The following is a 22,808-nucleotide window of genomic DNA, read 5'->3' on the forward strand; positions in this document are numbered from 1 at the left end:
GGTGTGGTTCAGAAGACCTGGACTTAATCTCTCTTTTATGCTGTATCTGTTTGATCTAGTATAAATTCTTTTCTAGTCTAATTGTTTTCATCTACATACATGCACCTGGCATAAAATTCAAAAGTTATAAAAGCAAGTCTCTCCCCAGATGCCCTGCTTCTCACCCCTGAGTCAATCCCTGTTAGCAATTTATAATGATCTTTCTAAAGAATGTCTACATGTATGCAAAAGCATATCAGCATATCCATAAAATAACTTGCTTGGATTTTGACTGGGATAGCATTAAATCTATAAATCAATGATAAAGTAACCTGTTGAAATTGATTTCATTGAGAAAGAAGTGGCATCTTGACAATATTGAGACAATCTTCCTACATGTACATAGAACATTTTCAATTTGTTTGCATCTCTGATTTCTTCTATGAGTTTTGTGGTTTTCCTCATATAGACCATACACTTATTTTGTTAGATTTATGCCTGTGTGCTTCACTTTTTGGTACCAATATGAATACATTGTACTTTAAATTTCAAATTCTAATTATTCATTGCTGGTATATAAGAAAGAAATTAACTTTTGTATATTAACCTTATATCTTGAATTAGGTCCAGGAAGATTTTAGGGGGCTTTTGTTTTTGTGCTGATTATTTGGGTTTTTCCATATATAATTCTTTCACTTGCAAGTGAAGACAGTTTTCTTTCTCCCATATCTGTACCTTTTATTTCCTTTTCTTGTCTTACTGAATTTACCAGGACTTTCAGTAAGATGTTGAATAGGCATGGTGAGGGGGACATCCTTGCCTTTGTGCTGACCTTAGCAGAAAAACACTTAGTTTCTCACTGTATTCGTTTGCAGGCATGCCATAACAAAGTGCCACAGACTGAGTGGCTTAAAAAAACAGAAATCCACCATCTCACAATACTGGAGCCCAGCAGTCTGAGATCAAGGTGTCGGCAGGGTTGGTTTCTTCTAAGGCTTCTTTCCTTAGCTTACAGATGACCACCTTCTCCTTTTGCCTTCATATGTCCTCCCTCTGTGCCTGTCTGTGTACTCAGCTCTTCTTCTTATGACACCAACCATATTGGATTAGAGGTCACTCTAATGTCCTTGTTTTAACTTATCTCTTTAAAGAATCCATCCCCACATACAGTTACATTCAGAAGTATCAGCAGTTAAACTTCAATATATGAATTTGGTGGGAGGGGAACACAATTCAGCCTATAACAGTCATTATTAAATATGATGTTAGCTAGTTTGTTTGGTAAATTTATTTATTTATTTTGGTACTGAGGATTGAACCAGGAGTGCTTTACCACTAAGCTACATCCCCAACCTCTTTTATTTTTGGGACAGGGTTGTTGAAACTGGCTTCAAACTTGCAATCCTCCTGCCTCAGCCTCCAAGTCACTGGGATTACAGGTGTGTGCCACTAGGCCAGGTACAATTGTTCTTTATCAAGAACATTGAGGAAGTTTCCCTCTATTCTTAGTTTGTTGAAAGTATATATGTATGTGTTATTTAAAGTAATAGAGATGGCATCATGGAGTGATCTATTAAAAATAGAAATCTGATCTTACAACTTTCTAGTATAAAACTATTCAATATTTCCCATTTTTGTTACAAAAAAGATGGCATCCTGATCTCATCCCTCACAGCCTTGCATGATCTGGCCTCTCCTTAGCTCTTCATTCTCATCATGTGCAACTTGCCTCTTCCCTCTCTGCCCAAGCATCATGGCCGGCTTTTGTTTCCTTGAAAGGAAAGTCTTCTGTGTCACCCAGAAGAGTGCCTCACTGCTGTATGCCCTGCATGCCTTCTGGTTATCATAGTTTATCATGGTTATAGTTACATATTTCTATGATTTTTAAATTTAGGCTTTCCTTCCCCTCTACACTCTAAGCAAAATGAGGCAGGAATGGTGTTGTTTTGGTTATCATTATAACCTAATAAATACATGATAAATGAATCCGTAAAGTTAAGCTAAATACAATTGACCTACTTATTTTACCAAGTAGAATTTTTATTGTTCTCTTCCTGTTAAATTCTGTTTGTGACTATGTTTTACAACATGTTACACATGAAATGAACCAACATTATTGCCTGACTACATCTTGTGCAAATATTTTTCATCCAAATGCCCTCTGATGTTCTAGCTTTATCTCAAGTGTTCCTTACCCTTACTCATTATACATCAGTCACTTGGGGATTTTATTATTTAATTTTTATTTTTATTTAGTTAGAAGAAAAGGTCTCACCACTTTTGTTTTTGTTTTTTAAGTCAAGTAAAACTGCAAGTTTTAAAATAAAACAATAGTTCACAACTCACTCTCTCATCCTAGTTCATCTTTCTTATGATTTACTTGGGTAGAGAAATGTAGGTTAAAAAATATTTTCCCCTTAGGATCAAAGACTTTTCTTTGTTGCTTTCTTGCTTCCAGCACTATGGTTTCTTGCTCCTTTCTGAAATTTTTAGTTTTACTCTTTATTCCAGTGAGAGGGATTATGGAAAGACAGCAGCAGCAGCAATGTAGTTTTTTATAACCCCAGATCCCCACCTGAAAACAGAGTAATTATATAGCAAAACTAAAAACAAAACTAGGTAACAAGATATCCCCCACAAACCCCAAAGCACACAGGTAAGGATGAACTAGCATAAACCCTGATACCTATGTGGTATCTGTGTCTACGCAAGAGAAAGCAGAGGGAGGCAACAGGAGTTGAAAGACCTCAAAACAGGAGAAACTCCAGAGCCAAAAGTGTTCAGTGGGAACACAGAGGGTCAAATGTACAACAGCATCTGAAAGTGGGCGATGGTTTTGACTGCCCCATCAGCAGGCACAAACAAAGCATCTGTTCCTTGTAAAGCAAGCTGGACAAAATAAAAATTAAACTCTTTAATTCAAGAAAATCTGTCTAAACTTTTAAAAAATTGAAAACTACATATTGAAAGAGCACTTAATGTCCCAAACTTCATCAACCTAAGAATCTCCAATAGCAAGACATATTCTAAAAATATAACCTGGGCTGGGGGTATGGCTTAGTGATAGGGTGCTTGCTTAGCATGTGAAAGGCCCTGGGTCCCATTGCCAGTGAGAAGAATAGAAAAGAAAATGAAAAGAAAGAAAGAAAGAGAGAGAGAGAAAGAAAGAAAGGGAAGGATGGAGGGAGAGAAATAACTTACTTTGAAAAAAACTTTTGGGACATTTAACAAAGAGCAAGTGATAAAAAGGAAAATAAATTAGATACAAATTTTTGTCAGGAATGGTTTATGCCAAAAGAAAATGGAGCTACTATTTAAGATACTCAAGGAAAGGAAATGTGAGTCAAGGATGTTATATCCAGTAAAACTTTCAAGTACAAAGGGGTATAGACCACCATTAAAACTCAGTGTTTTGCATGTTGTTCATGTCTGCCTTTCCTGCAAAATCTATTAGAGAATAAACATCAGCCAGTGTGACTAGAGAGACGTTTTGTGAGGATTCCAAGGTGCTAATGTTATATGTTATGGGTTAGACCTTAAATGTCTCCCAAAGATCATGTGTTGACGACTTTTTCTCCAGCTGGTTGTGGTAGTAGGAGGTGGTGGATCCCAGTGAAAGGAAGTTAGGTTCTTGGGGGGGGGGGGTGCCCTTGAAGGGGACATCGGAACTCTGGTCCTTTCCTCCCTCTTTCCTTCCCAGCTGCCATGAGGTGAGCAACTTTGCTCTATCTAACACATGCTCAGAGCCATGATGTTCTGCCTTATTACAGGTCCAAACACAATGGAGATAGCCAACCATGAACTGAAGCCTCTAAAACTAGGAGCCAAAATAAATCTTTCCTCCTTTTAAGTGAATTATCTCAGGTATTTTGTTACAGCAACAGAAAGCTGACTAACACACTAAACTTTTGGTTTTTTCATTCATTCTCCTAGGAACTTAGGGATAGTTTCAAATCTTGATATTCGGTTCAAATTTTTTTCTCTTTCTGAAATTCCTTTAAATCAGATATATTATAGTACATTTTATCACATTGTTATTTTGTTGTGTTTTGAGAGATTCTCCTGACATTATCTTTCAACCTCTGTTCAGCTTTTATTTCATCTTTCACATTTTCATTTGCCAAATACTCTTCATTGTGTCTGACCTTATTTTTATAGGAACCTATAATTTTTCATGGATGAAGTATCATTCCTAATTTTTTTAGGATATTAAATATGAAGTTTTTATCTGTTCTTCACAATATCTGCTCCCTCAGAGTTGCTTTTCTGTTTTAGGCTCTGTACTTTATGATATTGACTTTTTTCCAGTTTGTGGTAAACTGTGAATTTCAATTCCTACTCATTGGCATATTGAAGAGCTGACTGAAGACTCCATGCATAGCTGTTTTAACCACTGTAGGACATTTGAGTAAGGACCTGGCAATTCAAGAGACCTAAAAATATCAGTTTGTTTAACTTTATTTTTCCTCTCTGGGATCATTCTTTTTTCCTAGAGAAGTACCCTCTCAGGGTTTGGGGCTGTAGCTCAGTGTAGTGCTTGCTTAGCATACATAAGGCCCTGGGTTCAATATCCAGCATGACAAAAAGAGAGAAGGGTACCCTCTATCATTGAATGGAAGGTATAAGTTTGGTTGTTACTATTCTTTTCTGTTTAGGAAAAGATGACTGGCTGGGTGAGGGTCTCTGCCTTTCAGAATAAAGATTCTTACCTACTCTGCCTTCTATATGTCCTGACTGACTCCTCTCCACTCTGTCTGATGTCCTCATCTTCTCTAATTCAATTTCTCCAGACTTTAACCCTTGGTGTCCTTTAGGAGCTGGAGGAAGGATTGCATTTAGCTATGAAACATGAAGAAAGGGATCTAGGAATCTCTTTTATATACAGATTTCTGGCTAAACATCACTTTTTTTGTTGTTTGTTTGTTTGTTTGATTGGTTTTGGTTTTTTGTTTTGTTTTGTTTTGTTTCTTTCGGTGCTAGGGATCGAACCCAGGGCCTTGTGCTTAGAAGACAAGCACTATACCAACTGAACTATCTCCCCAGCCCTAAACATCACTTTTGACCCCAACACTTACTCTTAGCTTTCACTGCTCCTGGGGCCTTTAGTAACTGACTTTTTTTGTGGTTTTAAGGGAAATGAGTTTTCTGCTTCTTATAATTCTCCATTATAAGAATATAGCTTTCAGTCAGACAACCTCCTGCACAGCAACTCCCCATCTACCAACATGTGGCTCCCCTGGCCACCTCCATCTTGGGACACTGCAGCTGCTGCCATAGCACCCTTGACATGGAAGCCTCCACCTTGGGACAATGAACAGGTCCTGGAAGCAGGCACCTGCTGCAGCACCACCAGCCACAGTGCTGCATCTCTAAACAGGCAGTCCAACACCACTGCACTGCATGCCCTCACTGCCCTATCTCTGAAAGCAGTCACCTCCATCTTGGGACACCACCACTGTCATCTTGGGTTACCTCTAGTTCTGCCACCTCCATGTTTAGTTGGTGCAGCTTCCAATTTGGGGCACTGGCCAGGGCTTGGAAGCCCAAGATCAAGGTACTCACAGGTTTGCTGCCACCAATGAGGGATGTGGCTGCTTCCATCTAGGGACAACAACCAGGACCTGGAAGATCATCAGTAAGGTCCCTGCAGGCTTGGTTACACCTGAGGTCTCCCTGCTAGGTGTGCTAATAGCCACCATCTTGCTGCAGAGGCAGGAGAGAGACTTTCACAGGGTTGGTAGGCTGGAAGAGGGTGTGAGGGCATCTTAATCCTGGCTTGCCCAGCCAACCAGCCCCACATCCGCTGGGTTCCCAGGGTCAACTTAGGCAGCACTTTCTGGGACCCAACACCAGCCTTGTCCCTGCCTCCCTCCCCAGTCTGGCATCTACTGATCACCTGGTCCCACTGGTTTGGCAACCCCCAGCTCACCAATCCCCAGTCTCCCAACAACTCCCCTAGGCACCAACCTGGCCCACCACTTGCAGCTATGTGACCAGCCCACAGCTTTCAATACCTGGTCCTTATCCGTCCAATACAGAACAATTTCCCTTGACAGATGCACAAGTCCCAGCACTCAACCCTCCGGACCTCTGGAGAGAGAGGTTCCAGATTAGGAAGTCAAAAGCACAGGGGCAGGAGAGATACAATTTAGAGACTGAATTAAAGAGCAGGAATTGTGGGGTCCGCAGGTGACATAAGGGGATAAGACCAGCATCACATGAGTGGACCCCAAAGGAGATTCCTGGTATGCAGTCCTCCAACAGGACTGGCAATTGCTACACTCTGCCTTGAGAAGTTCTACTTCTAAGACAAACCCTCCTACCCTAATAACCTTCAGCACTCTAAGGGTGGAGTTACCAGCAACCTTCAGACAACCCCACAGGTTGGATGAGAAGGGAATCAGAGATGATACTAAATTTTAACATAAATAATTATTCAATTTTCCTTCAAGATTGTTTTTTCATTTTTCTCTTTTTGTTTCCCACTCTCACATCTCCGATATTTTTGAAACCAAGTACATTTCATGCATCAGGCTATGAAGGATTGGGATGTCTGAATAGTATATTCCAGTTTTATTGTATATTCTTTTATTTTTACTTTTTTAAAAACACTCTCTATATATTTTCCTCTCAGTTATCTGTTTCCCTGCAGTTTCTTTCTCTCTTTTCTCCTGATAACAACCAACTTCTTTGGATTTCTCTTTCACTCTTCCTATGATCTAATAACTCTATATTCTCACCTACTACCTCATAAACATCACATCCTATACTTCCCACCCTCTCGTTGTCTACCATAAGAAACTGTAGACCCTTTTGCAAACCTACCGTTTATATTGTAGATAATAATTGAACATATCATTTTTGTTTATTGTGACAAAAATGTAAATGTCTTAATAGGAGTTATTTGGTTTAAGGCTACATACTGTTTGCATTGTATGTTGTTAATATTGATCTCCCCCTTAAAGATGAGATATTGGAAACCTACAGGGACATTATAAACCTAAGGGCAGAAACCATAATACCTCAATCCACACTGCTAGAGGGGAAGACATACGAACAACATGAAAAAAAAAAAAAAACAAGGGAAGAAAGCACCCCAAACAAACCAAGATGCCACAATAATAGAATCAATTGACAGCACAGTAGAAGAAATGTCAGAGAAGGAGTTCAGAATTTACATGCTAAAATGATCTGTGAAGTAAAGGATGATAGAAGAGAGCAAATGCAGGTAGCAAAAGATCAATAAAGAGATAGAGATTCTGAAAAAAAACTAGAAATCCTTGAAATGAAGGAAATAATAAACCAAATTAAAAATTCAAAAGAAATCATCACCAACAGACTAGATCACTTGGAAGACAGAACCTCAGGCAATGAAGACAAAAGATATACTCTTGAAACTAAAGTCAACCACACAGTGAAGATGATAAGAAACCATGAACAGAACTTCCAAGAATTAGGGGACCACATGAAAAGATGAAATTTAAGATGTATGGAGATAGGGGAAGGCACAGAGATAAAATCCAAAGGAATGCACAATCTTTTCAATAAAATAATATCAGAAAATTTCCCAAACTTGAATAATGAATGGAGAATCAACTACAAGAGGTTTACAGGACTCCAAATGTACAAAATTATAGCAGACCCACACCAAGATACATTATAATGAAAATGCCTAGCATACAAAATAAGGATAGAATTTTAAAGGCCACAAGAGAAAAGCATCAGATTACATATAGGGGGAAAACAATTCAGGTATCAGCAGATTTCTCCACCCAGATCCTAAAAACCAAGAGGACCTGGAACAACATATACGAAGTTCTGAAAGAAAATGGATGCCAACCAAGAATCTTACATACAGAAAAATTAAGCTTCAGATTTAATGATGAAATAAAAACCTTACATGACAAAGAAAAGTTAAAAGAATTTACAAGTAGAAAGCCAGCACTACAGAACATTCTCAGCAAAATATTCCATGAGAAGGAAATGAAAAACAACAATGAAAATCAGCAAAAGGAGGAACTACACTTAAGGAAAAGCCAATCAAAGGAGAAACAAAGTCAAGTTAAAAACAAAAAATAAACCAAAATGACCAGGAATACAAATCATATCTCAATAATAACCCTGAATGTTAATGGCCTAAACTCATCAATCAAAAGACGTAGACTAGCAGATTGGATTGAAAAAAAGACCCAATAATATGCTGTCTTCAAGAGACTCACCTCCCAGGAAAAACATACACAGACTGCAGGTGAAAGGTTGGAAAAAAAAAAAGATCACTCACATGCACTGTGTAAACAAGCAGGGGTTTCCATCCTCATATCAGATAAAGTGGACCTCAAGCCAAAGTTAGTCAGAAGGAATAAGGAAGGACATTTTATACTGCTTATGGGAATTATACATCAACAAGACATAACAATCATGAATATTTATGTCTCTAATAATGCAACATCTATGTACATCAAACAAACCCTTCTCAATTTCAAGAACCAAATAGACCACAACATAAAAATACTTGGTGACTTTAGCACACCTCTCTCACCACTGGATAGTTATTCCAAACAAAAACTAAACCAAGAAACTACAGAGCTCAATAATATAATCAATAATTTAGACTTAACAGACATATATAGAATATTCCATCCATCAATGAGAAAATACACTTTTTTCTCAGCAGCACATGGATCCTTCTCCAAAATAGACCACATGTTATGCCACAAAGCAACTATTAGCAAGTACAAAAAAAATAGAAATACTACCATGCATTCTGTCAGATCATAATGGAGTGAAACTAGAAATCAACAATAACATAAAAAATAGAAGCTATACCATCCAACACCTGGAGACTAATACACTATTGAATGTTGTATAAATAGCAAAAGACATCAGGGAGGAGATTAAAAAAAATTCTTAGAGGTAAATGAGAACACCAATATAACATCAAAATCTCTGAGACACTATGAAGGCAGTGTTGAGTAGAAAGTTTATTGCATTGAGCTCATTCATTAAGAGGATAAAAAATCAACATATATGACCTAACATTACATCTCAAAGCCCTAGAAAAAGAAGAATAAATCAACATCAAAAGTGGTAGAAGACAGGAAATAGTTAAAATCAGAGCTGAAATCAATGAAATTGAAGCAAAAGAAATAATTCAAAAAGTTGACAAAATTAGAACTTGATACTTTGAAAAAATAAATAAAATGGTAAATCCTTAGCCACACTAATGAAGGAGAGAGACAGTGCAAATTAGTAAAATTCCTGATGAAAAAAGAAATATCATGACAGACACTATCAAAATACAGAAGATAATTGGAAACTATTTTGAAAATTTATACTCAAATAAAATAGAAAATCTTGAAGACACCAACAAATTTCTATAGACATATGATCTACCCAAACTGAATCAGGAGGACATACACAATTTAAACAGATCAATTTCAAGCAATGAAATAGAAGATACCATCAAAATTCCACCACCCAAGAAAAGCCCAGGACCAGACAGATTCTCAGCTGATTTCTACAAGACTTTCAAAGAAAAACTAATACCAATACTCCTCAACGTATTCCATGAAATAGAAAAGGAGGGAACTCATTTCTATGAGGCTAATACACCCTGATACTAAAACCAGACAAAGACACATCAAGGAAAGAAACCAATATCCCTGATGAACATAGATGCAAAAATTCTCAATAAAATTCCATAAAATCACATACAAAAACATATTTAAAAGATAGTGCACCATGATCAAGTGGGATTCATCCCAGGAATGCAAGGTTGGTTCAACATATGGAAATCAATAAACATAATTCATCAAATCAACAGACTTAAAGATAAGAATCATATGTTCATCTCAATAGATGCATAAAAAGCATTTGACAAAATAGAGTACCCCTTCATGTTAAAAACCCTAGAAAATATAGGGATAGGAGGAACATACCTCAAATTGTAAAAGCTATCTATGCTAAGCCCAAGGCCAAAATCATTCTAAATGGAGAAAAATTGAAAGCATTCCCTTTAAAAACTAGAAAAAGACAGTGATGCCCTCTTTCACCACTTCTATTCAACACCATCCTTGAAACTCTAGCTAGAGCAATCAGACAGACAAAAGAAATTAAAGGGATACAAATAGGAAAAGAAGAACTCAAACTATCACTATTTGCAGATAACATGATTCTACTTAGAAGATCCAAATAACTCCACCAGAAAACTTCTAGAACTAATAAATGAATTCAACTAAGTAGCAGGATATAAAATCAAAGCCCATAAGTCAAAAGCATTTCTGTACATCAGTGGTGAATCCTCTGAAAGAGAAATTAGGAAAACTACTTCATTCACAGTAGCTTCAAAAAAAAAAAAAAAAAAAACCTTGGGAATAAATCTAACAAAAGACGTGAAAGACCTCTACACTTAAAACTATAGAACACTAAAGAAAGAAATTAAAGAACACCTTAGAAGATGGAAAGCTCTCCCATACTCTTGGATAGGTAGAATTAATATTGTTAAAATGGCCATTCTACCCAAAGTGTTATACATGTTTAATGTAATTCCAATTAAAATCCCAATGTCTTTTTTCATAGAAATAGAAAAATCAATCATGAAATTCATTTGGAAAAATAAGAGACCTAGAATAGTCAAAGCAATCTTAGCAAGAAGAGTGAAGCAGGAGGCATCAAAATACCAGAACTTAAACTACACTACAGAACTATAGTAACAAAACCAGCATGGTATTGGCACCAAAATAGATAGGTAGACCAGTGGTGCGGAATAGAAAACACAGAGACAAACCCATGTAAATACAGTTATCTCGTGCTAGACAAAGTTGCCAAAAAATACACTGGAAAAAATATAGCCTCTTCAACAAATGGTGCTGGAGAAACTGGAAATCCATATGCAGCAAAATAAAACTAAACCCCTCTCTCACACCCTGCACAAAACTTAACTCCAAGTGGAGAAATGTTCTAGGAATTAGTCCAGAGACCCCATGCCTAATAGAAGAAAAAGTAGGACCAAATTTCCATCATGTCAGCTTAGGAGCTGATTTTCTTAACAAGACTCCTAAAGTGTAATTAGTTAAATCAAAAATCAATAAATGGGATGCATTCAAACTAAAAAGCTTCTTCTCAGAAAAGGAAAAATCAATAATGTGAAGAGCGAGCTTACAGACTGGGAGAAAATCTTTACCACATGCACCTCAGATAAAGCATTAATCTCTAGGATATATAAAGAACACATAAAACTTAACACCAAAAGAACAAGTACCTTAATCAATAAATGGACTAAGGAACTAAACAGACACTTCACAAAAGAAGAAATATAAGAGATTAACAAATACATAAAGTTCAATATCTCTCGTAATTAGAGAAATGCAAATCAAAACTACTCTAAGATTTCATCTCACTCTAGTCAGAATGGCAATTATCAAGAACACAAGTGTTGGTGAGGATGTGGGGGAAAAGTCTCACTCATTCATTGCTGGTGGAAGTGCAAATTAGTGCAACCACTCTGAAATGCAGTATGGAGATTCTTTAGAAAACCAGAATGGAACCACAATTTGACCCAGCTATTCCATTCCTTGATCTATACCCAAAGAACTTAAAATCAATACACTACAGTGACACAGCTACATCAATGTTTATAGCAGCTCAATTCACAATAGCTCAACTGTGGAACCAACCTAGATGCCCTTCAATAAATAATAAAACTTTTGTATATATACACAATGGAATATTACTCAGACTTAAAGAAGAATAAAATTATGGCATTTGCAGGTAAATGGATGGAGTTGGAGAATATCATGCTAAGTAAAATGAGCCAATCCCAAAAAACCAAAGGCCAAATGTTTTCTCTGATAGGCAGATGCTGATCCATAATGGCGATGGGCAAGGGAAGAATGGAGGAACTTTGGATTGGACAGAAGGGAGTGAAGGGAGGGGAGGGAGTGTGGGGTGAGAAAGATGGTGGGATGAGATGGATATTATTACCCTATGTACATGTATGATTGCACAAATGGTGTGACTCTACATCATATACAACCAGAGAAAATGAAGAGTTGTGCTCCATTTGTGTACAATGATTTGAAATGCATTCTGCTGTCATGTATAACTAATTAGAACAAATTTAAAAAAGAATATTAAGTTTCAGTTTTCTCTGCTCTATTAAAGTTAATTAAAACTCCTCCCCCTGCTTACTAGTTTCCAAAAATGTGTGACCTCACTACTTCTTTGTTATCTCTTTTTTTTTTCCTTTTTTTTCTTTTTTGCCTTTATGAATCTATTCATTTCAAGTTCATTTAAAATGAGACCTTGGTAAGAAGTTATAAATGTACCTGTTCAGTGTTCTCCAAAATGGAAGTCCTCCTTTTGATTTCTTGAATAAAACTATCATGTTATTTCTACAGTAGGGTCTTCAGATTTGCTGCTTCCTCTCTCTAGAAGGGTTGGACTACAAACCAAAGAGACACATCCAAGTTCTTAACTCTCAGTACTTGTGACATGTGATCTTATTTGGAAGTTATCTTTGTAGATGTCATTAAATTAAGGATCTTGAGATTATCTAAAGACTGAGAAAAAAGAGGGAGATTTGAGACACACAAACTAAAAGGAGAAGACCTGAAGGAGAAGAAGCCCATATGAAGATAGAGGCAGAGATCTAAGCAATGTTGCCCCAAGCCAAGGAACTCCAGGAGCTACCAGAAGCTGGAAGAGACAAGGAAAGATTTTCCCCTTGTGTCTTCAGAGAAAATATGACATGGCCAACACCTTAATTTTGGACTTCTGGCTTCCAAAACTATAAGAGGAGAAATTTTTGTTGTTTCAAGCCACCAAGTTTGTGGCCATTTATTGTGGTAGCACTAGAATTGTATACCTTTAACTCACTCTGGTCTCCACCTAAATATCACACTAATATAGGTCCCCTCACTTAGGTCACCCTATGTACAACCTCCTTGTACACTATATTTTCCTTTGTGATAGGACAACAATTTTCACTGTATAATCACTGTATATGAGGGGCAGGATTGTTAGTATTGTTCACTCTTACACTCTCAGGCCCTGTGGTATCTTGTACATTATAGATGCTAAGTTGATTCATTCATTTATTATTCTGAATTGTCTTCCTTAATTATTTTCACTTCTACCCATCCTTGATGGTAGAGCTACAAAGCATTTATTTTCCCAACTGTGTTATCAGTAACCTAAATTTATAATATTTTAATTACTTTTCCATGAGCAATCAATCCAATATCACTGCAAGGTCTTGGCTATTCATTTACTTATTCACTCATTTATGCACAAATATTTATTAAAAACCATCTACATGTAAACTATAGTACCAGCTTCTATTAGCCCAGGTTAAATGTGTCACTAAATCCAAAAATATGTCATTTCAGTTGGAGTAAGAGCACAAATTGCAATATAATATACCATGCGATATGTATATCATGTCCAAAAAATGTAGAATGTGCAGGAAAAAACTATCTGGAGAAACCAGGAAAGTCTTTGTAGACTTTCAGCCTTTAGGGTTCCTCTCCTCACAGGAGCTATCATGGTAGAGCAAAAAACATTCGTTGGTAGTTATCATGATAGCCCTTTAAGAGTTAACAAAATACTAATTTTAAATAAGATTTAGTAAAACTTAATAAGGTGCTGTGATTAAGCTGTCTTCTCCTCTGCCATAAAGCAGCTCTGGAAGGCAGTCAGAAACACATGCAACATTTTAAGTCCTTTAAGTATAAACCAAAGAGTGGGTCAAATGATGGTTCCATTCCAAGTTCTCTGAGGAATCTCAACACTGCTTCACTTTAATGGTTGCATCAATTTGCATTCCCACCAACAGTGCATGAGTGTACCTTTTCTCCCACATCCTCGCCACATTTATTGTTGCTGATATTCTTGATAATTGCCATTCTGATTAGAGTAAGGTGAAGTCTTAGAGTAGTTTTGATTTGCATTGATCTAATCCTCTTAACCTAACCAAAACTCTAACAAGCCTTAACACTCTAAACTTAAAACACTAGACCTACAATTCATCATAACCCTATCTCTAACATTAACCCTAACCCTTATAAACCTTCTAATCATTCCAATGCTTCTTACCTTTAAGAATGTAAACAAAACACTAAACCATAATCCTAGGCCTACACCTCTCCTTAGTGCTAACACAAACCCTAAACCTGAAGCCTAACCCTCAACCATGATCCTCAATCTGACTAGATCCAAACCCTGACAATGATCTTACCACTTGACTCCCTTTCCACACCTTGGCAGGTCCTAACTGCACTCTTCAGAGACCCCTCACAATAATTTTTGAGTGCTCTTTCTAAATATTTCAGAGTTACCTTCTACCAATTGACCCAGCTATTCCATTCCTTGGTATATATATTCAAAGTACTTAAAATCAGCATACTACAGTGACACAGCCACATCAAATGTTTACAGCAGCTCAACTCACAATAGTTAAACTATGGAACCCACCTAGGTGTCCTTCAACAGATAAATGGACAAATGGATAAAGAAAATATATGATGGGATATTACTCAGCTTTAAAGAAGAATGAAACTATGGCATTTGCTGGTGGTGCATGGAGTTGGAGAATATCATGCTAAGCGAAATAAACCAAACCCAAAAAACCAAAGGCCAAATGTTTTCTCTGATATGCAGATACTAATCCACAATAAGTGGGGAGGTGCCAGAGAAGAATAGTTACTTTAGGTAGAGAGGAGTGAAGGGCGAGGAATAGGTATGGGGTTAGGAAAGACAGTAGAGTGAAACAGATGTTATTACCTCATGTACATGTATGACTGCATGACCGATGTGATCCTACAATAGATACAATCAGAAAAACAAGAAATTATACTCCTTTTGTGTGTGATTTGTCAAAATGCACAAATGCATTCTACTATAATGTAACTAATTAGAACAAATAAAAATTTTTTAAAACTAAAAGCAGATGTGACATAATGCTCCCACCCATCTACAGTGGGGGAAAGATTAAGGCCTTTGAGTCTTTAACCAGTTTGTAACCAGTTTTACCAAGTATTTCTAAGACATCTCTAAGCAGCTTCATTCTCTATCTCTTTTGAACCTGTATATACTCTTATTTTTGTTCACAGAACAACTTTGTATTATGTACATGTACATTCACACTGTTTGACTATGTATATGTGCTTCCTCCACTAATTTGCAACCTCAAGAAGTACTGTGTTATTCATCATTGTGTGTTTCTCCCCTAACAAAATGCCTGGCATATAACAAGTGTGTAGCACATGCTTGGTGAATAAGTGAATCTCGTTTAACTTCATCCCTTAACCGAAAGTTAATTCTTTTTTTTTTTTTTTTTTGGTGCTAGGGATCTCAAGGGCACTCAACAACTGAGCCACATTCCCAAGCACTTGTTTGCATTTTATGTAGAGACAGGGTCTCACCGAGTTACTTAGGGCTTCCCGAAGTTGCCAAGGCTGACTTTGAATTCAAGATCCTCCCACCTCAGCCTCCTGAACTGCTGGGATTATGGGTATGCACCACCATGCCCCAACAAAAGTTAATTCTTATTCTGGATTTTTAAAAAAATATATGTTAGGGATTGAATCCAGGGACACTTTACCACTGAGCCACATCCCCAATCCTTTTTATTTTGAGACAGGGTAATATCTAAGAGCTTGTCTTTAGTTTGGTTTTGCTTTTAATTATGATTGTATGTGCACCATCTGTAGTGCTTGTAAGTCAGGTTTTAGGTTAGTTGAGTGCTCAGCAGTAATCAGATCTATTTCCACTGCTGTCCGCTCTTTGCTTTGTATTTCTGCAAGTAAGCATGGTGTAGCAAAGCATCCACCGTGAAGCAAAGAAAAATATCCTTCCTTTATACCATTAATATTAGAATGTGGACTCATTAATACTAAAGAAAATTAAATAATGGGGAACATAAGCATCCTGCCCACACTGAGGAATTGCCAACTGGCTTGGCCCTACTATTGTCCTGTGGTTTGCACCCCTCTACCCCACCCAGAGATCCAACTACTCAATTATTCCAGAAAGTCCCTTGGACATGATGACAAACGTGCCTCTGTGATAATCACCCTCTTTGATCAAGGTAGTGGACATTTGGGAAGATTCCTTCAGATGCTTTTACCATTTCTTTGGTTTCTTTGGACACCCTCCTCCATTGCCCAGCTTTTGCTTTCAACAGCTTATATCAGCCCGCTTCAGAGCACTGACCAAGGGCTACCAGTGCCAATGTCCACACTGGCAGAGAGGCAGATGTGCCTGGATGTCTACCTCTCCCTGGAGGGTTCCACCTTAGTCAATGACTAATGTATGTGTGAGCACACATGCACACACATGTAAAAGCCCATCTCCCTTATCTTTTGTGGGTCTACCTTTGGGCTAATAAATTATAAATACTCCATAATTCCCATAATTCCCAACAGGGCCATGATGAAGCTGAGCCTTTGTCCCAGAATTTTACACTCACTTCACTTCCTTCCCTTCCTTGTCTTGTGTGCATCCCCACTTCCAACGGATTTCTCCTGGGAGTGCCTCATCACTAAATTACTGGATCACAAATCCTTGTCTCAGAGTCTAGTTTTTGGGTGTGAGTTCAGGACACAATCCTGGGAAACTGAGTTCTGGTGTTGGTTCACTTGCCAGCCAGATGGCAACCAGAATTCCCTCACTGGTAGAGTACATAGAGGATTGATAGTCCCTGTCACACTGTAGAATTGTAATCTCTAAGACTTTCACTGTGGCAATTTGGGATGGGACACAGAAGGAGCCTCTCCTGGCCTGTGTAATTTCTTTGTTGTTTGGGAAGTATGAGGGAAATGGTTATTATAAGGACTGTGAAATTGGTTGATTGTTTCTGGGCATTATTGATGAACTAAAGAAAAAATTACAAGCTCAGGTGTCAAAGTCAAAAGGCTACTCAGCATTATTAAGACACTTTTTGTTTCCAAAAACCAGAGGACATATGATGCTAAAGACCAGGCTGCACCTAATTGTAAGCAGAACTTTAGAAAAGGATGAATTTGCAGCCCCATAAAGTCTCCTAGACCAGAGACAGGGCCTTGTCCAGGGGGGAGTGTGGAACTGAGACTTGGGATAGCAACATCTGGTAGATGCACTTGAGAACCTTGAAGACTCTGGGTCTGCAGAAGGGACCACTTGCCTTTGCTAGAGGAGCACCTCGCCCCTCACCTGAAGATCCTATAGAGTCTTCAAGTGAAGCAGATGCCTTGTGCTCCTCAAGACAATACTTGCACCCCTCAAGTTCAACAGCCTCCTCTCTTTCTGGTCAGTAATCCAACAACAAGGAACAAGTGTCATTGTGGCCTCTCAGGGAAAGTATTGTCCCTGTCAAAGAAAGTGTTCACTAAAGGAGCTTCAAGTACTGGTAGATTAGTTCTGGAGTGGATCTTGTGGTTCCTGGAAGAAGAGGGGACAGTCTGCTTAGCTGGATCTAGGAGAGGTTTTTAATATAAGGGCACCACCCTGAGATTCATACTCTAGCAGTGGAACCTAACCTAATGTGCCATTGAGATGGCTTTTGAAAGTCTGTGAAGGAAAATGACCCACATTAAAAGAGGAAGAGATGCCAAAAATACCTTGGCAGACCATTAAGGATGGTATTAAAAGACTCAGAAATAAGGATGTGTCTGAATGAATCTATTATTTAACTTGTGGAACTGTCAGTTGTCTATGTTCTTTGCATGAGCCCAGAAGACACTCCTTTCACTTATGTTTTAAGGAATGTGCTGAGGAGAGTGTCTCGAGAGTGTCCTCATGTGGGGTCCTTCATTGTACAGGTTTACTAGTCTGAGGTGTCATCACAGAATTTTTCTCCTTAATGACAATGGGAATGATAGGATTCTGGAACACTAGAGGCCAGAGAGTGGCTCTTAACTACCAGAGACAGGGTGAACTTAATTACCACAATGGCTCATGGATGGGCAAGATCATTGGAAGAAGCTACAAATGGGCTTGGTCCTATGCAGGAGTGGTCCTGAAAGATACCTGTGAGGGAAAACCTCCTCAATGGCTGATTTTCACACAGTACACCTGATCATCTCTTTGTGTGAAAAGAGAAGTGGTCTGGAATAAGGTCATCAAGAATTCTTGGGCCAAGAAACAGCAAAATAGAGGAATAATAGTAGGAGCAGTCCACTCCAGCAACATGAAAGGATAATTTAACACTAACATTTTTTAGAACTGCCACTGTACAGTGATAATAAAAAAAGACTAATTTATAGGTATTTTTGATATTGTTTTTAAATTCTGAACAGATATTGCATAGTCTTTTTGCCTGCACAGGAATGGACCAGTTCCACCACCACTCCATTGTTTCATCACAGTTCATAAGCTATGGTGAAGAGTTCTATTGGTTGGTCAGAGGTCTGGAAGAAGTAAGACTGAAAACATGACAGCTTAGAGGCCTGTAAGAATCGGTTCAAAGTATGAGGTTCTTTGTATCCACTGCAAAATGGGATGGATCCATTGCAGAAGAGGGATTAAACAACTAAGGGCTTGCCCCAACAGCTTCTGTGCCTAGCCATCTGCAGATAAAGAAGGTCAAGGAGGAGGCTACTATGATTTGGATATGGTTTGAGTGTGTCCCCTAAGGATTCGTGTGCTAGAAGTTTGGTTTCAGTATGGTAATGTTAAGAGGTGATGGAATCTTTAAAAGATGGGGTTGAGTGGGGGATCATTAAGCCATTGGGGGTGCTGCCCTCAGAAGGGATTAAGGTACTCCTCATGGGGCCATGATTAGCTCTTGTGAGAGAGTTGTTATAAAAGAGAAACAATGGTCCCTCTTCAGTCTTTCTGACTTTCTGGCTTTTCACGTAATCTCTTACTTTCACATATGTTCCTGCCTTAATATCATCTACCATAATGTGATGTAGCTAAAGGGACCCTTGCCAGAGCCACTGCCCTACTTTTTAGACTTTTCAATTAAAAAAATGTGAGTAAATGAACATCTTTTCACTTTTTAACTACCGGTCTCAGTTATTTTGTTATAGCAACAAAAAGTAGAGTAATACAGAGGCTATATAGGGTTCACAGCATAGACTCTCTTTCATCAGTGCTGATTTAGCTATTGTTACTGCTAAAAGTCTCTCAATAGCGGGGACTTACACTGTGCTCCCAATATGGTACTTTCCTTCAAGGAGACCAGTGAACCTCATGGTGGTTGATTGCAACAGATCCCTTCCAACCTGTAAAGAACAGTAACTGATTTTAACTGAAATTGGCAGATTCTATAGGTCTGATTTCCTTGCTGACAATACCTTGATGTGCCACATGAAAAGGTCATAGACCAAGGGACTCACCTAAGAAAAGGAATCACAAAATGTGTCTATTGCAAGATCCATTGGTCATTCCATAGACTATATCACCGAGGTACAGCTGGCTTGATAGGGCACTGGAATGCTATCAAAGATGCAGTTATTGCACCAGTTTAGAGATGTCACCCTGCAAGGTTAGAATCCTGTCCATCAGGAGATTGTATGTACCTTATGCCAATGTGCTTCACATGGTGCTCTGCCCCCCAGAGGTAAAGTGCAGGGGCACAGAAACCACAGAGTAGAAATTGAAATAACACTGTTGATACTTCCCAGTGATCCATTTGGGACAATTTATCCTTTCTGTCACTACAAGTGTAGGTTCCATGAATCAATCTATCCTGGTTGCCAGAATGAGATTGTTTCCACCATAGGACATCCCAAGAGTCCTAAAAAATGTAAAGCTAGAACTGCCCCCTGTTCATGTAGATTCCTCTTCCCAGTAGAATAAAAGGCAAAGAAAGGAGTTACTATCCTGGAAGGGGCAATTGATCCTGTTCATCATGAGGAGGTAGAGCTGCTACTACAGAATGGGGCAAGAGTGATGTATTTAGGATTCAGATGATCCACTTGGGCAGTCCTTGGTGCTTTCATGGCCAGTTTTAGCTCTGAAAGTACAATTGCAGGAAAAATGACTTATAAGGGTCTAATGACCTGAGAGTTAGACTCTTTGGGTCACCTCTCCAGGTAAGTCATCTACGCCAGCAGAAATGCTCACTAAGGGTTAGAGAAATTAGAATGGGTAGTAGAGGAGGGTTATGCTATGAGGGAAGGTCAGATGTAATTTAAAGACCATCATCAGAAGTGGGTGTTTTGGCTGCTCTCACTTAAGTTCCACTGGTAAGTTTCCCCCAAGAAATGTGACCAACCACCTTCTTGAAGGAACTGTGGAAGGATGGAGTGACTCAAGTACAATGGGACTCAAGTAGATCTGAGTATTATAAGGAGTGACCATTGTTGGTTCTTCACCAGGATTCCTCATGCCTCCTTCATTCGTTTTGTGCTCCTCCTTCATATTTTATGTTCTTTTGTTTCTAATGGTTTGTACCTGTAACTTTCTTTGTATACCTGCATAAGAACTACTGTGCACATGTTTTTAGTCAGCTTTTTTGCTGCTGTGACTAAAAGGATCTGACCAACACAATTGTAGAGGAGAAAACATTTATTTGAGGGCTCATGGTTTCAGAGGTCTTAGTCCATAGAAGATCGGCTCAATTCCTTGGGGCTCCAGGTGAGGTAGAACATCATGGTGGAAAAGTGTGGAAGAGGGAAGCAGCTCACATCACCAGGAAGCAGAGAGAGAGTTCTCCACCCTCCAGATACAAAATATATACTCCATGGCCATGCCCCAATTCCCACCTCCTCCAGCCATACCCTACCACTTCAATTAATCCCATCTGGGTTAATTCAATGATTGGGTTAAGACTCTTACAGTCCAATCATTTCTCCCCTGAACCTTCCAGCATTGTCTCACATGTGAGTTTTTGGGGGACACATCATATCCAAACCATAACACCACACTTGTGGAAAGGCCAGTGTGCCTAGAAGTTTGTGTCCTCTGGAGAGGCCTTTAATCAATGATGGTGACAGGAGATGGAAGTCAAGTTTCCACAAATTCTAAAGTGTAAATCCACTCCAGAGCTCCCTATGAGATCAGGCTGAATCTTGTATTACACCTGTGGTAGGCAGAATTCCAAGATGACAGGTAATGACCCATACTCTGATATCACCCTCTCCCCTTGAATATATCTAGGACCTGTAAACGTGACAGACAACTACTCCTATGATTATGTTACATTATTTGGAAAAATCTGAGAGGACTTTACAGCTATAATTAATTAAGATCCCTAATCAGTTGACTTTGATTCATAAGAAAGGAGATAATATGGAATGGGCTTGGCCTAATCTGGTGAATCTTTAAAAGAGCGCTTAAGCCTTTTCTGAAATCAAAAATGTACTGTCCCTTGCAGAAGAAAGACACCTTGAATCCTACAGCTACAAGGAAATGAATTCTACCAACAGCCAAGTGAGCTTAGAATCCTGAGCCTCAGATGAGATTGCAATTCCAAAGGACAACTTGATTGAGACCCTGAACAGAGGACCCAGTTACACTGTGCCTGGACTTCTAACTTAAAGAATCTTGAGGTAATAAATCATTGTGTAAGTCACCAAGTTTGTACACAGCAATAACCATTTAACAGAGTACCTGAATTTTCATCTTTGCTCAGTTTCTTTCCTGTCCCTGCCCTGCATCCCCTAATCCCTTGCCCAATTGTCCTGGAAGTATTTTTAATAAATCACTTGCACATGAATTCTTGACACAGGGTCTGCTTCAGGGAACTCAAACCATTGACAGTCATCTCCCTTCTCAAGTACATCTTCAGTTACTGCTCAAAAATAACCTCATCTCATTTTTCTTTCTCCATTCCTTTAATTTAATTTTTGTCCTCAAATGCTCCTTTCTTGAAAAGTGTAGTTTCAGAAAGTACAGTAAGCTCAGGTCACTTCCTACATCATTTAGTCTGCACAAAAGAAAGACATGATAATGGAAAAGTCTGTCCAATTTCCCTCTCTTGGCAGTAAAGCCTGAACTGAAAGCAGACCCATATAGTGTGTCCCATGGGACATAAACAGTCACATTAGATAATAATATGAGGTGTAGGAGATGAATATCAAAATTTTTCATAAAGATTTTCAGCTTGAATTGTGTTTTATATCTAAAATGGGAGAGCAAATTAGTGATTTATGAAAAAAGAATTCAAGGAACTAAACCAAAAGGAAGGCAGAAATCACTGAATGTGAGACAAAGGAACAAGAAGTCAAAATTGGTCAAACAAAAAGGAAGTAATAAGTGTTGGTAGAGGCCAATACCAGAAGTTTTTTTTAAAATTAATTTTAGAGGGACACAATACCTTTATTTTTATGTGGTACTGAGGATCAAACCCAGTGTCTCATGCATGCCAGATAAGCATTCTACCACTGAGTCACAAACCCAGTCCCAAAAGCTTTTTTTAAACCTACCCCTGGCACATCCTAGTAAGTTAGTTTGATTCACTAAAAAGAAACAAAATGGAATTAAAATGTAAGAACACAGTTGACCAGCCTCTTTGTGATTTTCTAGTTCAATTTCTATCTCAACAGAGTACATCCTCAATGGCATCCCTCACAGATCTTAAATTCAACACTTAAATGATGAGGAATTAATTTTGTTCAACTCTATACAACTGTTCCTTAGTAAGTCAAGTCCTCCTATTACCACCTATGACCATCCAGACCTTGTTCCAATCTCTGAAATGAACCTAAAGAAGTCTGTTCCCTCTTCTACTGGCCAAGTATTGGTCAGTACTTGCTTATATCTTACCCTTTGCAGGTTCAGCCCTACCCATTTCTGAAATCCATGAAAAATGCAAGAAATGAGAAGCTCTCCCTATTCATGAGTGGATTATGGAAATAACTGATATGCTAAAGGTGGAAAGAGCCCCAGATGACTGTATGAAC

At 38.4% G+C, this 22,808-nt stretch overlaps 1 protein-coding gene across 1 annotated transcript in view; it reads left to right on the plus strand.

The window, feature by feature from the left end:
• PURG (purine rich element binding protein G) overlaps positions 1–21,497 on the plus strand; it is a 107,215-nt gene extending 85,718 nt beyond the window's left edge. The window contains exon 3 of the mRNA XM_079140245.1: positions 21,281–21,497. Within this exon, the coding sequence (XP_078996371.1) occupies positions 21,281–21,319 (39 nt within the window). The 3' untranslated portion in view covers positions 21,320–21,497. The remainder of the gene's footprint in view (positions 1–21,280) is intronic.
• The last annotated feature ends 1,311 nt before the right edge of the window (positions 21,498–22,808 follow it).

This window comes from Sciurus vulgaris (genome assembly GCF_902686455.1).
Source record: "Sciurus vulgaris genome assembly, chromosome: 5".
NCBI classification, from domain to species: Eukaryota; Metazoa; Chordata; class Mammalia; order Rodentia; family Sciuridae; genus Sciurus; species Sciurus vulgaris.